This window comes from Spea bombifrons, chromosome 4 (assembly GCF_027358695.1).
Source record: "Spea bombifrons isolate aSpeBom1 chromosome 4, aSpeBom1.2.pri, whole genome shotgun sequence".
NCBI classification, from domain to species: Eukaryota; Metazoa; Chordata; class Amphibia; order Anura; family Pelobatidae; genus Spea; species Spea bombifrons.
Genome location: NC_071090.1, coordinates 24,226,064 through 24,242,711, shown reverse-complemented (window position 1 = coordinate 24,242,711; position 16,648 = coordinate 24,226,064). Strand labels below are relative to the sequence as shown.

Sequence of the window (16,648 nt, the reverse complement as noted above, 5' to 3'; positions counted from 1 at the left end):
TATTATGCATGTATTTTGGTTAATAACTGTATGTATGACTTTATCCATTGAGTGAAAGTGTTATCTTTGTATCCTGCCTGTGTGTGCGGTCGTAGGTTTAAACACATACCCAGACACACAGACATGCACCTACATACATTAACATACCCACGCACACACTAACATACCCAGACAGACACACTAACATACCCAGGCTAAAACATGTTCACACATTAATATTATACCCTGACAAACATATACTTACATACCCAGACACACAGGCACACACTTACATACCCAGACACACATACATACATACTTACATGCATACCAAGACAGACACACATGCATAACCAGGCACACGCTAACATACAGACACTAAAATACCCCCACACACATACATATGCGTAGCTCCCTTACCCCAGAAAGCCTGGATCCTCCTGTCCCCCCCCCCCCACTTACCGGTGCTTCTGAGTCCCAGGTGTGTAGCCGGAGCAGCGTGTAGAGCTCTACGCGATTCGCGTAGACAACTTACGCTGCAGCCAGAAGGAGGTGCGGCTAGCAGCGGGGGTTGTCTGCATCCATCGCGTAGACCTTCCTTGGCTGTCAGAGATCAGAGTTCCCCGCACCGGTCCGGCACCGGCGCGGGGAATTCTCTCTGACAGCCGGGGAAGGTCTGCGCGATGGACGCAGGCAACCCCCGCTGCTAGCCGCACCTCTACACGCTGCACCCCCTTAATGCCACTCTGCCTCCAGAAATGCCTTTTTAACCCTCTATACGCCACTCTGCCTCCTGAAATGCCTTAAACCTCCCTATAAGTCACTCTGCCCCATAACATGCTTTTTAACCCTCTAAATGCCAGAGTGGCATATAGGGGTATAAGGCATTTCTGGAGGCAGAGTGGCACATAGGGGGTCAAAAGGCATATCATGGGGCACAGTGGCATATAGAGGGTTAAAAGGCATATCATGGGGCACAGTGGCATTTAGAGGGTTAAAAGGCATATCATGGGGCACAGTGGCATATAGGGGGTATAAGGCATTTCTGGGGCAGATGTGCATAACTGTGCAGGTTGGAAAATAGAACGACATAAAACCAAAATATTTTTCTCAATTATAGCTTTTATTAAAAAAATTGTTTACATGAATTAACATTTACTGGTAAAACTTTTTCCTATATGGTCGTCTTATATTCAGGCTTTTTCTTTTTTTCTTAAATTAATATTCAGATTTGGGGGGTCGTCTTATAATCAGACACAATTGGTTTTAAATGCTTTGTTATCAACATGAACACTTACCTGCCCTTGTCCGTAATCCTTTTTTTGGTCAAACTGATGTGTGCCATTTGAGATTTTCTTTAATATGTTTCATATTTTCACATTTTGTTAAAATGTCTCAACTGGTTTGTTTGAAGCTTTTACATAAACTAATATAAGAGAGTTAGCAGAAAAAGGGCACGTAAAACAAAGATTGCTTTATTTTTGGCCTTCTGTCTGAGACCAAGTAAAGTACCTGCGAGAGAGTCTATGTCCTTCAAGGAGAAGAGTCACTGTCCCCTTCTACATAAGACAAAGTAAAAACATGATACCTCTCTTACTTTGTATTTTAAATCTGGTGTGCTTGGAGCCATCCTGGTTAGGTCCACTAAGGTGAATTTTTGTGGGGGTTGCATAAACTCACATTCACTATCCAGATTGCTAAGTGTGTCAAGAAGCACCTATGGACCCATCATGGAATTTTTATTTTTAGATTTTGGCCTATGGCTGGAGGTTTAAACTTTTTATAAGACCAGGCATGGGCTGTGGCCAGGTATAACACGCATTTTTCAATACATGCTCACTGTTTTGTTGTTCAGCTCTTGAAGAAGAGGCTAACAGTAAACATGCTGAGGAACATTCATCTTTCCTGTAAATGTTTAGTGAATAAATTCAAAATGTTACCAATGGACTTAGAAAACCTGTTACTGGGTGAACTGTTGCCATGGGTCTGTAGCTCAGTGGCTAACTTCCCACTGCACCATTGACATACTCTGGCCTGACCCAGGTCAGTGCACCAGCACCTTCTTCTGGCAGAAATTTGATTTTATATCCCGCTACTCTTAAGGGCTGGTTGGGTATGACTGCTATGCAGGCCATACCAACTAAGCACAGACCTCTATAGTGTAACTGGCCCAGCTACAAGGCCAATGATATTGTACCATGAGTTGTGTACCTTGAGCCTGAACAACCAATAGAGTGATCTTCTCTTATTTATGCAATAGAGCTGCCCCTGAACCTGACCAAAGCTAGAATACAAAAGGCTCCAAGCAACAATTCGGAAGCTCTTTATTATCACATACTAAGCGCACATGTGCGTACTATGATGCATGACCTTTCGTATTTTTCATATAATATCTTAAGAACATTCTTGCCTTCGGTTAGGTAATTCTTACAGTGAGCTTCTCAGTTGTCTGTTTCTTTTGTGTTTTAACATTGAATATATTTTGTTTATTATTATTACACTCTTACCTTGACCTGACTGTAGGCTTGTACTCTCTCTGGTTACTTCCCAATAAGTGAATGCAACAAAAAATGACAGTTGCAAAAACCCAGAACCTCTAGAAGAGTGTGGCGCTCAAATGAGAAGTCTGCTATCTCAAGATCCTTGTACCACTTCAGCATAGAGGGTAATATTAACCCATTATTAGGTGAAGGGGAAGAGAAGTTTGGTTTTATTCATGTGCACAAAAAAAGCAAAACACCACAAATGAAAGAACATTTTGTACACAAAGGGTTTTTTTTTATCAAATACTTATGCACTTCATAGTAAATTCTTTACCACACCATTTATAACCATACATGTGAAACATTCAAGTCTGCAGGTAAAGTGTTTCTTCCTCTGGTCTCCAGGCTGTGTCTCCTGAACATGGGACAGTGTTTAGAAACGCTATTCCCCTCTCACTCCCATACATGTTTACACCATTGGGGGCTAGCCCTATTCTTATTAAAAATAAGCCCCACCCTCCCATGGTGAGAAGAAGGGCTCTAAGTAAGTGTGACCTATTGTCTTCTTCCAATCCATAACTAGAGGGTGGGGAATACCATGAAAATGTGTGTCTTGAAATGTGTACATAAACTATACAGCAAATGATTTTATTCCATGTTTTACCACCACATCCTGCAGACTCCATAATGTTGGAATTTAATTACATTATTTGACCACCAACAAAACCCTTTGCTATGCTATGCTGCTTTCGTCCTGTATTTTAACCTAAATAATAGATGTTCTCATAACTGCATATAATATTTGATGCAGCCGCCCTAATAGTGTCTTAAATGCAACATATATGATGGATAAAAACATGATTTTCTTCTGATTTTATAATGCCTTGTGTGTTGTATTTCTGCCTGGATTTGCAATGACGCTAGGGTTCCGATCTCCCAGTGCTAAAACCAACAGCCAAAGAATTACTTTAAATTTCAGCACAAGCATTTTGTACAAACATCTCTTTATTACTTTGAATTTTCCTTGAATGTAAATTAATTAATATTCATTACTACCTTTTTTGGTGGAAACTTCAATCTGGCTGTATGCCCCATTCCCATGAGAAACAAAAATATCTGATCTATTTTAGGCACCTGATCAAAAAGTCTCTTCAGGTACTTCACAGAAATATTGAAAAAAAACCAGGGTGAATTTCTGGTAGAAGCTTTAACAACGATATTTTGGCCGCTGATCAGAGACTACATTGAGCGAAGGTCAAGCCTAGGTTTAACAGCAACTTCAGGTTGGCCCATCAGTAACTAAAACACGAGCACATACTAACACGGAAATTCACTCTAACACCCACTCATTCTAAACACATATACGAGTATGCAAATATTATCTCCCTTTCTTTGCTCCATCACACAGCTAACCGTAGGCTTATATCCATTATTAAAAAAGAAAACAGCAAAATATCTTTGAAAACTTACTTTCGATTTGATACTAGTGATACAAAAATTGATGAGTTTCCTTTTAAACAAGAACCACAGCATGCACTTTATATGAAGTACTGTTTTCTAGTGCCATAAAAAGAAGAAACGGGTTCTTCAAAATGCATTACAAGCCAGCAGGAGCAGTGAAATTGTGTATGTAATATTTCTTTGGTTTTGAAAATGTAGCTCTATGGAATAACAGGGCACGTTTTCTGTAGGTTGCGCTCTGACAAGTAAACACAATCATGAGATTTAAAAACCTATAGACTTACCGAATCAATTAACTCATACAGCTCAAATTCAGATTTTTATGTTACCCTATACCCTACTGGTGAAAATAGTAGCCTCCTATGGTTACTTCACACAATCTCCCTCTTAAGCCCTCTTTTGTGACAGACCTTATGCATTGCCATGTTAGCTTAGTGACCCATTTAATACGCTAAGTGACCTCAGCTATCAAGTTTCAGAATGAGTCTACATAATGCTTTTGAGGCAGCAAACTGAATATCCTATAGAAGGGGCTAAGTGCACATGCCTTAGATGAAAGTAGCACTAGTGTGAGCTGGCATGCTAGAAGGAAAATGATCAATCAAGGTGGCCAAAGCAGTCACTCTTTTGAAGTATGGAGCTACTAACAACCCCACTCCTGGTTTGGACACCTGAGATTTTTGGAGGTACGCACAAAGTGTTAAGCACAAAATAGAGTCAGAGCTAGAATATTCAGATAATCACCTTGTGGAGGTTTCACTTTACTTGGCACCTCACACAAACAAAACCAGCACTTACATAATACTACAGAAATAAGCTAAATGCTACAAAAGAGAAAATGCACTCAGATACCTAAACTGACGTTGACATTACAAAACACTGGAATAAAGAAATTATTCCTGGCCTAAAGAAGGCAGTAGTAATACTGAATACTGCAGGTAATCCGGCTGATATGACGGCGTTTCATTTTTACTTAATTTGTACACCAGAAATGAAAACTAGGCAAACAAAAAATAAAAAAAGTGATTTCCCGGTAGATAAACCCAAGCAATTAGAGTGGATGTTTTCTATAATGCTTATCAGTTAAAGCTAAGAAATACGTATGGCTAAAAGCAAAACCAAAAATCATTTTCATTACAGAAAAATGTGGCTTCCTTAAATATAAAACCAGCTTCTTTAACATTGGGTAAAATGCCCAAACCATTTGTGCATTGGGGCCACTCATCAGTTGCCAGATATGCACGAAGGTCTTTGTAAACATTCCATTTGCATACCTGTTCCTGAATGTTTGAGCGGGATATTGTGAGCTATATTAGATACCCCAGGCTTTATGGCTTGTCATGCTTGCACCAATAGACACAATTTACAGGAAAGAATAAAATGTGCAGCAGACACTCTCTGAAAAACACAATATGGCTACCACTGTGTTCCCATTGTGCAGTCATTGTGAAATTTCAGAAGATTTGAGCTTCACGTTGGCAAACTGGAGGGCAATCGCAGTTATGCAATAGGGGGAGAAGTTGGCTTAGGTACATTGTAAGCACACCAGTGGATACTGTTCTATTCCAAATCGTCGGTCTTGGTAATATGGTAGAGCACTGGAATACCGTACAGAATCTCAAATGTCTGGGTAGTCAAGCTTTGATGGAAATGGGGGCTGATAATGCTCTCTGTTTAATTAAAAACCCATGACTTCCTAGCAGCCATAGACCACTCTACCACTGGTCAGATGCACTACTCTAGTATCTTTCGATGTCTGGTAGACTTAATCCTCCGCCAAATTCTATTTTGATAAATGGAGAATATGCTAGCCTAGGGGTCCTAGCAATCCATACGAATGTATAAGAAGCCTACCACAGAGTCTAAAAAAAGTACAGGGAATATAGACGGGAAGAGTTTCCAGTAAATATAATATTCTGGGGAGCAAATTAATTTTGATAATGCTTATTCTACCAGCCATGTGAAGTGGGGAAAAGATTGGTCCACAGTGTTTCCAAGTGGCATTAAGTAAAGATCAAAAAATCTTGTCCAGTTTTGCGGAGAGGCTAATCCCTAAGTATTTTAAATCAAAGATGGCAAATTGATATTTCAAATGATGGATTTATTGGCATTGATATTAAATTTGGAAATCATACCAAATGTTCGGGTATTATATGGGGCAATGAGTCCACGGGGTCTGTTATAGTGAACATTAAATCGTCTGCATATGCGCCTAACCTATAAATCTTTCCATCAACCTCTATCTATACCTGGGAACTTCTGGACTCCGGCTACCTGGAGCCTACCCTTATGGGACACGGCCCACTGACTTCAGTATATATTTAATATATTCAAGTATTAACTTGAGTTACCAATAATTGAATGTATTTGTTCATCGTCCTATTAAATGGATTTATGTTTGTACAAACGTATTTATGTATTATTTATTAAATTAATTATCCATAATATATATTTGCCAAATATTTAATGTATTAATCAACACGTTATTAAAAATATATATATATATATATATATATATATATATATATATATATTGAGATATCTAATAATTATCTATGGAATGTATGTAATAAAGGGACACATGATGGCTGAAAGGAGGAGAGATATGACCGTAACAAAAACATGATTGATAAAAGAAAACCTGGTTCTTACATATTTTGGCAGGCTCACTATGGGACACACTATGAAGTGGATAATATTACACACACACACACACACACACACACACACACACACATACATATATATATATAAATATATATATATATATATATATATATATATATATATATATATATATATATATACACACTGGGCATTCCAGGACATGTGGTCACCCTAATTTGGGTCACCACATAGAATTTGGATGATGGGCCATGAAAAGGTTAATATTTCAACAGTCCCAGGGTCCGCACATTTACAGAGTTTCTAGGTATGCACATATGCTTGTATAATCATCATTAATTTCTGGAGCCCTGATCGCTGAAATAGAAAAAAACAAATATAGGTTATCATCTCTTACATTCTATAAAATATGTTAACATTGGTCCTTATATTTACTCAGTTGATTTATTTTATCATGTGCGACTAATTAATTAGGATATATATATACATACATATATATATCCCAATTAATTAGTGCTCCAATTCTTTGGGAGAATACTGGATATATATAAGAACATGTGCATATATGAAGTACACACACATATATATACATACAAATATAATTCCAGTATTTTCCAGAAGAATTGGAGCACTAATTAAACCAAAAAACTAGCATTGGAGGCATTTCCTGAAATACAGCCCTTCTGGCTATTTTATTTCTTGTAAATGACGGTACAGCAGCTCTAGGCAAGTAACAAACACAGACAAAGCAAGAATCAGCTCACTACACTTCTGAAACCTGACTTACAATGCATGAATAAAACATAACACTTAACTCCACAGGTGTACTACAAATATGTAATGGGATTCCTGGAGCTTCAGTTATTGTACCAAGTTAAACACAGTAGTGTTCCAGATTAAGAGACTGGTGTGTTGTCTTCCGTTTATCCCCATTCATTACAGTCATCATAATATTTAGAAGCTAAATGATGCAAATAAGCACAAATTGACACATCTTTGAATCAAAAGCATGGCCTAGTGGGCATATTTATTTACAGGGGTTTTTATTCAAGAATTTAACAATGAGAACATATTAGAAACATAGAATTTGATGGCTGTTAACAACCATTCGGGCCACTAAGTCTGCCTTATAATGAATATACATACATACACATGTTTTTCAGGGCTACACTGGGTAAATATATTATAGATTCTTCTTTTTAAGCTATTCATTCAATGATTTAGTGCATTTTATGAAGACATATTAGTGAAAAGCTACTTTTATATTTAAGTATTTTCATAGATGCTTCTCTTATTTTTATTTTTATGCATGCCTATTTGTTTTTGTTGTGTTTCTCTGAAATTGTTGTATCATTTTCATCTACAATTAATACAATCATCCTTTCTTCAACCTCATTTCTTCATATGCATGCCAAAACATAAGCGCTAAAGCACATCTGTCACTTTTCCCAGATCCTACATTTTAGCCCTCTACACTGACATCTATGCAATAACATTTATAGATTAATAAGCAACATACGTACTTATGTATATGTATACATATACGTAACGAAACAAAACAAAAACACCTGACATATATGCTATGGAAGTATATGAAAGAATCTTAACTTATTGTTCTCTGATCTGTTTTTTCTTCCATTGAATTACTGTTAAATTGCTGAGTTTTATTGATTGGTTTAGACAGCTATTGTTAGGGAAGGATGTGAATGGAGATAACTGCTAGACGCATTTAGGCACATCTTACCATCTCTGGGGCAAAAGTTTAAACAAAAGATCTTGAAAATAATGTCGCTTATGTCTATTATTATTGTTTAAAAAGTGTTGAACAAAAAGTACAAGATGTTTAAATAAATCAATAATTCATAGACACACCTACACATTAATCTTGCCTAGTACACAGACCTGAGCTCATGAGGGCCATACATGTCACATTTAGGGGTCCTAAGCACAGTCCTCTAGGGCAATCAGAGTCAGGAACACCAGCTTTGAACAAAACAGCACTTTCTTTTAACCGCTTAAACCCCCAAAAAGACAACTCATAAAAAGAAAACCTAGCTCCCAATTGGAGCCCTCTCTACCTAAACTATGCTGGTCCAGACTGACCAGCCTAATCACCCACTAACTCAACCTCCCAGCCAGACCCAGCTACGCCAGGCTCTGGAAAACCTCCCCCAGACAGCACACAAAATGCTCAGGGATGGTCTACTTGTTCAGGGCCTCTCCTTGCCCTGGGAGCACAGGGAACTTCTTCTTCCCCCAACAGTCTCTCTGAGTATCAGGCTCCAGGGGTTTTTAATGCCCAGCACCTGTGCCTGATGCCGGCCTCATAGAAATCCTGGACCGGATCCTGCAGACTTCTAGCCTCCTGGACAAGCCGGCATGGATTTTCCACAGAGTGGGGGAACGGAGCATTGGCCCACCCTGCTCTCCAGTTGCTCCACCCCAGGGACCCATATGTATGATCTGCATAGCAGCTGTACTCAGATGCCATGCCAATCCAACTCCCTTGGGTTCACAGTCTCACAATATATAGCAAATCATATCTGAATGTTTGTATATTAATTTGGTATGCAAAATTGCAACACTTCTTGAATTAACTCACATATGACATAGTAGGTTTAATATTTTAAGGCCAAAACTGTTTTTTTTTTAGTTTTTATTTAGAGGAATTATTTTTATTCTGTTGTTGTAGGAACCAACTTTAGCCTGGCTGAACTAGGAATCTGCGAGCCTTCCCCTCATCGAAGTGGATTCTGCTCGGATATAGGTATACTTCATCAGGGTTATTCCCTGAGTGCAGGGTCTGACGTTGACTCTGATACTGAAGGAGGAATGTCGCCAGAGCATGCTATACGGCTGTGGGGTAGAGGTCTGAAATCCAGGCGTAGCTCTGGTCTCTCAAGTCGCGAAAACTCAGCCCTGACACTGACTGACTCGGATAATGAAAATAAATCAGAGAATGAGAACGGTAGGCCTATTTTCTCTCTTCAGATGTATCGCAAATTAAAAGATTAATGTTCTTTTTTTAAGAATTAATTATCCTCTCAGTTACAATATCTTATACAACATGCCATTACAAAGCTAATTAACTTCCCAATAAAGCATTTGAGAATAAGATATTATTTATTAAATGTGTTAGGTTTATATGCGCAAAGTTAATGTACCTGTGAAATAGCATTTAGTTTTGTTATTAAGCAAAATGTAGAACACAGATGAGCCTTAAATAATTAGTTAAACTATAAATAACAAGTTTATGTTAAACTGTATGGCGCTGAAACTATATATTACTGTTGACCTGGTAGCTTTTGTGGTTTAAAATATGTTTATAAACTGTAATGAAAGTGCCGGTTTACAAAATGTTATTTATTTTGCTGCATTGATTTGCTTAATTTAACATATTTCCATAAATACTTAAGACAATATTCTGCTACTAATAGCGCAATACGTTGAGGTTACTGAAAACCTAAACTTTTTATGTTTAAACAGTAATTTGATATATGCTTCTTGAGTAAAAAAATATATTCTGTGATACTAAAATACTGTATTTAAGTGTGATGTGTTGTACAACCCAAAATTACATTTTATAAATCACCCCTTTTGTTTTGGGTGAGAAATAGAGTTCTCCGTGCACCAGTGGTATTGATAAAACCATACACTTCCTAGGATGTACTTAACATGCCGCAACCAGTAACACTGTTAGCGTACTGACGGTGAAAGTCTATTGTCCTTTTAACTATATGCTATTGCATTAATTAAAAAAAATACACAGGTAAGCCTTTACATGGACAGTACAAAATACTTTTTTATGGAAGTATGAGTTTTTTTCGGGAACCAAATGCTATATTCAGATGTTCTCATTTTTAATGTTCTTTGCTCGCCACTGCCATTTCATCATATATTGGGAACTTTGTTTTTCAGTGGGTAAGAAAACACTAAGATTTCCATTAACATAACAAAATACAGGAGGAATGAGGGAAAAAAAACAAAAGTGCAGCTACCTTATTTTGGTTGGCAAAAAATCAAAAAGGGTTGTAGCACTCCAAATACTGGCATTCATTAATAATACAGAAACAAAGCGTTGTTTATCTTTGAAAACACATTTTGATGTATGTCAGGAAAATGAACAAAATATGCCAGAAGAGCAAATGGTTCTTCCGTGTTATTGGCTTGGCTTCTTTGGAAACAAGCCACAATTAATAGGTGAACGTTGCCAAAGGAATCTAATCGTGTTAGCAGCTACTTTTTTTAAGAATAATATTAGTCGTGGGTGTGAATGACTAATTTTAGGAAAGGTTACACATTAGTGCATTTAAACATAATGGAATTATTGTGGTCATGTGATGTGAAAATGAACCCAATGTACGTATAGTGATTGCCAAAAAACATGTCAGATACCTAAATAAGAATGTTTTTCTGTGAAACCTCGCGATCATAAAATAAGTAGATCTGTGCATGTTTTAAGAACTAAGATAGCATTGTGTAGCCAAATATACCAAACAGGAATAACTGGGATCAGTCTTGCTGCAACGTAGGTGCTTGCTGAATTAATCCTTCAAAGAAACTAACAAGGCGTGATGTGCTCACTATTGGGGCACACACTAAATAAAAAACTAAATGTGAAGGAGGCCACACGTTTTCTGGTGCCATTTTGTCTGTATGTTTTTTTCACTATTTCATTAGGAACATTCAAAATATGCAGTTCTCATATCCAAATGTTGGTCAAATCACTGTGGTAAAAAATATTACCAATTGTTGAGTGGTCTGGAGTCAGGGGGGGAAACAGCTGGTATGCCTGCAAAATTTTAATTATATTTTGGGATTTAGTCTCATGGATTAAGCCTCCATTTACCAAATAAAGTATTTCAGCGTCCGAGTAAATCATGCCCATACTTACAGTCATCCTCACTGTAATTAAAAAATAAAAAAGCTAAATATATCAACCAACAATAATCATATGTAATATATAATATTAATGATATAATTAAAATCTCTAATAAAATCACATATGTGGTATACATTCCATAGATGTATTTCTTTCTTTTAATTATATATGACATAATGTTATAATTTAGCATTAGTAGATATTTATGCATCAGCATGTATCCCTAAATATTACCATTATTAAGGTTGTATCCATGGCAATATGTATAGGAAATGACATTTATATCTAAAGGTATACTTGCATGCTTAAATATCCAAATGTCACAAACATGCATAAGTGAAGCCTGGCTGTTAGTTAGAGAAAAATACAGAACACAAGCAGTCAAACTAAAGTATTTTTTCATCCACTTAACATTTCCAAGCTAGAACAAGGACAGCTTAACGAAATTAAGTGTTCATGCCATTTTACTCCCTAGACCCCTTTGTAAGACTGTCAGCTGCAAATGCCAATTGTGATACTGTGTTATGTTGGACAACTGTCCACGGGGAACCAGAATGAGCCACAAATTAATTTCAGTAACTTTGTACAATTGCCTTCACTTGGTAATGAATTTGGTTATTGCTTCTATAACCTTTAAACCGTGATCCGGTCCAAGACTTTTAATTTATATAGCCTGTCCCACAAAAAAAAAGGAACCTTTTAGCTAGCATCGATTTACAGTTTTGACGCTGTTCATTAACAAAGGCTTCGGCTGTCATGTAACGTGCTATCAACTAAAATTAAAAATCAAGTGTATTTATGGATCTACATATGGATATAATTGCAGTGCTGTACATAATAAGGTAAAAATAAGAGTATTTGAGAGGCACAGCCTATGGCACAAAATAGCTTCCTAAAGATATAATGTGCCTGTCAAATACGCTGGCGCTACAGTGGCAATTATGGAAATGAAACTGCCATATGAAACATTTAAACAAATATAATATGTCTATTAGACAAGCCGAGGTGTTAACTTTCTTGCTCTTTCTAGCCAGGAAATTCGGTTTAGTTCCAAAAAAAAAAAGAAAAACAAAATCAATGCTTTTTCGCATCACTGATTTTATGAAGTGTTGGGATGTATTATCATATAGATTGACAGTTGCCCCACTGGTTCAGCACCACAGCATGGACACTTACAAAGCCATCATTAATTTCTCACGCTTGTACCTAGCTACAGCTTCCTACATAATAAACACTGTGTCCTTCATGACCGAATCAATAACCTTTTAGGTATGCTTCTCTTCGAAAAGAAGTAACAAGAATCTATACTTCAATCAAAATGTTCTTTCCTGTACAACATAGCTTTGCAAATATGAATACAAATTATTATTATGAAAAGGTGTATTTTTTGTTTTATTATATAAGGTTTTTGCGTGTTCATTCAGCGAACTGGCTATTAAAAAATAAAATGTTAAAATATGTTGCATTCGTTGTAGATAAACATTAACTAACCGCGATCAATAATAAGTATGATTTCCAATTTCTCATTGCATATGCATTACGAGACATAATACCCACAGTGATGGTGTTTTTTATGTGTCTTATTGGCTTTATCACAGCTATTTTAATATGGATGAGACACGTATCTTGTAATAACAAAAGCTCACTCCATGACACAAAAGGCTATTCTCCATTCTCTGTAACTTTGAATAACCTTCTGATAATCCCCTGATAAGAGACATTTAAGTGTTACATACATTTTTAGGTTACACAAAATATTGACATAGTAGGATGGGTACTTTAAACAGTATTGAAAGATTAATGATCAGCTATGTTGAGACAAGGGAATGTTTTAAGGAAAGCACAGTCATGTGCACTATATGACCTTGATTGATTCCACTAAATGTCAGTAAATACAATTTACCAAACTTATGTAACACGTTTTGCACATATTTTACTTGTGTCTTTTAAATGTCACGACGACTTCAACTTTTGAGATGTATTCAATGAAATTATTGTTTTTGGGTGAACTGCAGCACTCATCGGACAACATAAGCTCATTGGACTGGTGGTGGAAAAGGCACAAATAACCCACTTTTTACAGTTACCATGAAAAAAACAATTGGCTCTTAATGATTTTCATAATGTGTATTAGTTGGTTGCTCACAATGTTGTGTATAGATGTAACACACATACACGTTCATATAAAAAACATACATGTTTGCTAGGTTTTATGAAAAGTCAAATGGTGCATCATGTCTTCCCTTTACTGGGCATTCTCTTAAGACGTATATATGAAAATTCCCTAAAGGCTGAAAAAGTGGGAAGCCTCTTTCATATGTCGTAATTAGTTACTACTAAACCCTAATATACTGTGGCTTTCACATTACTGATACAAAGTGGTTTAATCCATTATCAGCAGCCAATATAGAAACGCTCATATGATATTCTAGAAGCAGCAGCCCCTTACATGATGTTGATACTTATATAGTCATAACTGAATGTAATTATATGCCTTGGATACCCAGTTAACAGAAATAAAACATGGAACAAATTAATGTTGTGTTTTAACAATCATAATTTTTTTTTTTGAAATAAACTAAATTCAGTTTAGGAGTGCAGTCTTTGACGTGCCCAGAGTAATATTATAATTGAAGTATAATTACTGTAATTACACATTACTGTCTGTAATTATGTATCGCTGCCATTTACAATGTATGTCGCTTAGAAAACTCCATATTTGATTGGAGTTTGAGAAATAATTTGACATATCTAAGTTAATAAGCATAACATTGACTGGGTAGTAATAGTATTATGGTAAGGTATTATAAACTACAACTTCATTTATGTAACCTGCATTAACAGATATACAAAATACATAGAAATATATATATATATATATATATATATATATATATATATATATATATATACACACACACATCTTATTTCTGGGACTGAAGTCATGCAATAATTTGCCAACTCGTGGAAGTGATACAGAATTTGCCCTTTTTTTTGTTACCTGCTGTAATTTTTTTTTTAAAAAAAAAATGATCATTGGTCTTGTCCTATGCTTAGTATAGCCTTTTACAAGTCTATCCCTGCATTGATCTCTTCCACTTTCACGCTCATCTCTTTTCCTAGCATTTATCCTCTGTTGAATTAGTTAAACCATTTAACATCCTCCAAGCCAGTCATTCTTCTCTTTGTACTGAAAAGTTCATGCAGAAACATAACTTATTATTTTATTAATGTTTGTATTTTATTCTTGGGGAAAAAAGAGAAACATACAAATCATTGTCTCATCTCAGCTAGTACATATAAATCTTATGAAAATTATAAAACAGAGTTATATTGTTTTATGTTATTTTTGTGAGTTTATAACACTTACTACATATTATGAGAGACAATGGAAGAAAAATAACTTTAATTTCACACTAGCTTGTGTTGTCCATCCATTTTTTTTTAGTCTTGGTAAGCAGCAAAAGGCTATGTGGTGACATTTCCACAAGCATGTCTGGGAGAAGTATGACTGTCATGATTATCACCAGTACTAAAGACCTGTAAGAACAAGCTGCTAAATCTACAAGAATATCATGATTTTATAAGTCTGCATGATCAATACAACATAACCTGTTTCTATAGAGCAATTTCTCTATCACTGCCTCCCATTTTAGCACCCACCTAAGTATGTTTAAAATCTTTATCTAGTACACAGCAGCTGTTACTAAATTATTTTAAGACATATCGTTTATACAAGCAGATGCATTTTTCTTAAGATTGCTATGTTCCAATATAAAGAACCAAGCATCTCCCAGGTACAAAAAGCAGTATGCACTAAGAAGCAGCTGCCTAAAACTGATTGGGACAGCCTCCTTTAAATATGCACACTTGTTGAATTCCAGTCTGCTGAATGCAATTTTGTTCTTGAAAGTGTTGTGTATAATGTGACATTTAGTATTAAAGAATATATGAATATTTAGAGGCCTCCTCTCGTGCTCCTACATCGTATCTGAATATTCTGACATTTTATTTAAGTTGCAAAATAAACATGACATAAGACATACTGTGTACACACACACACACGCATCTTTCACATATTTCATACTAATTCTCACATCCCAGCATTTAAAAAAAGAGAGAAATATTTTATTTGAAAGTATTGTATTTAGAGTTATCATATTTTAGGAAGCACAAACTAGACATATTTAACTTAATAAGTAGAAGCATATCTTTGTTGTGAGTCTACATTGATTTCAAAGTCACAACCAACTTTTTTCTCTTCTCTTGTGAAACTTGGTATGTCTTTATTATACCTTCAGAATTATTTATTACATACTGTAGGGAAGATTTTTATTTTTAAAAAATCATTATGTTTTTGATCTAAAAATTCTTAGAGTTCATATTTAATATAATCTCTTTTGAGAGGATCTTTCTGAAGGAGTTGTCATGTATGTTCAGCTCCTCAGAGACTCCAACTGAAGAGAGAAAAATCTTTTAGTACCGTCAAATATCACTTTAACAATGTTTCAAAGTTTAGTACTTGCAAAATAATAATAATAAAAAATAATTCAGTCAAAAGAAATAAAACATTCTTTGAAACATGTAAGACGTGATTAGAGAGTAAAACAAGCAGGCCATGCTCCAATGCAAGAGTTAAAAGTGAGTTTGAATCAAATTCCCTATTTTGAATCAGTTTTTGTGCCCAAGGCAAATATATTAGAATTACAGCGGAATGATGCAACCAATATTGATTTTGTTACATTGTCGTGAGTTTCCTTTGAACTGCAAATTGTTGCATTTTTATAAAGAAGTAATGAATAGGCTGAGGGTAAGAAATGCTGAATTATTGTCATCAGTACTCCATTCATTTTCCGAGACTGACATTTAAACCGCATACGTCCAGCCTGATTTACTATTATTAGTCTAACAGATTTGACTATAATAAATCCACTTAAGCCTGAAAATCCAAATTCTGCATTTTATATAAGCAACACAGGTGTTGTACTGGCTCGCAGTGTTACCACTTTCTTTGGTATTCTCTGACAAATACATGAAAGATAGAGATGAAAAAACACGATAATGGAAAAGGGTATACTGAGGCCAATTGTATAAGGTGATGCTAATTAATTTTGCAAGCACTAGAACACTACAAGCACTAATAAAAGAAACAAACACTCCGTTTGTCTTGATCTCCTTAATATGTATGTCAAATTCCTTGTTCGTATACTCTTTTTAC

General features: G+C 35.8%; 1 protein-coding gene across 1 annotated transcript in view; it reads left to right on the top strand.

Annotated features, from left to right (window-relative positions):
- Window positions 1–9,563, top strand: part of LOC128491322 (teneurin-2-like) — a 240,059-nt gene extending 230,496 nt beyond the window's left edge. The window contains exon 4 of the mRNA XM_053463638.1: window positions 9,241–9,563. Within this exon, the coding sequence (XP_053319613.1) occupies window positions 9,241–9,563 (323 nt within the window). The remainder of the gene's footprint in view (window positions 1–9,240) is intronic.
- Window positions 9,564–16,648: the final 7,085 nt, after the last annotated feature.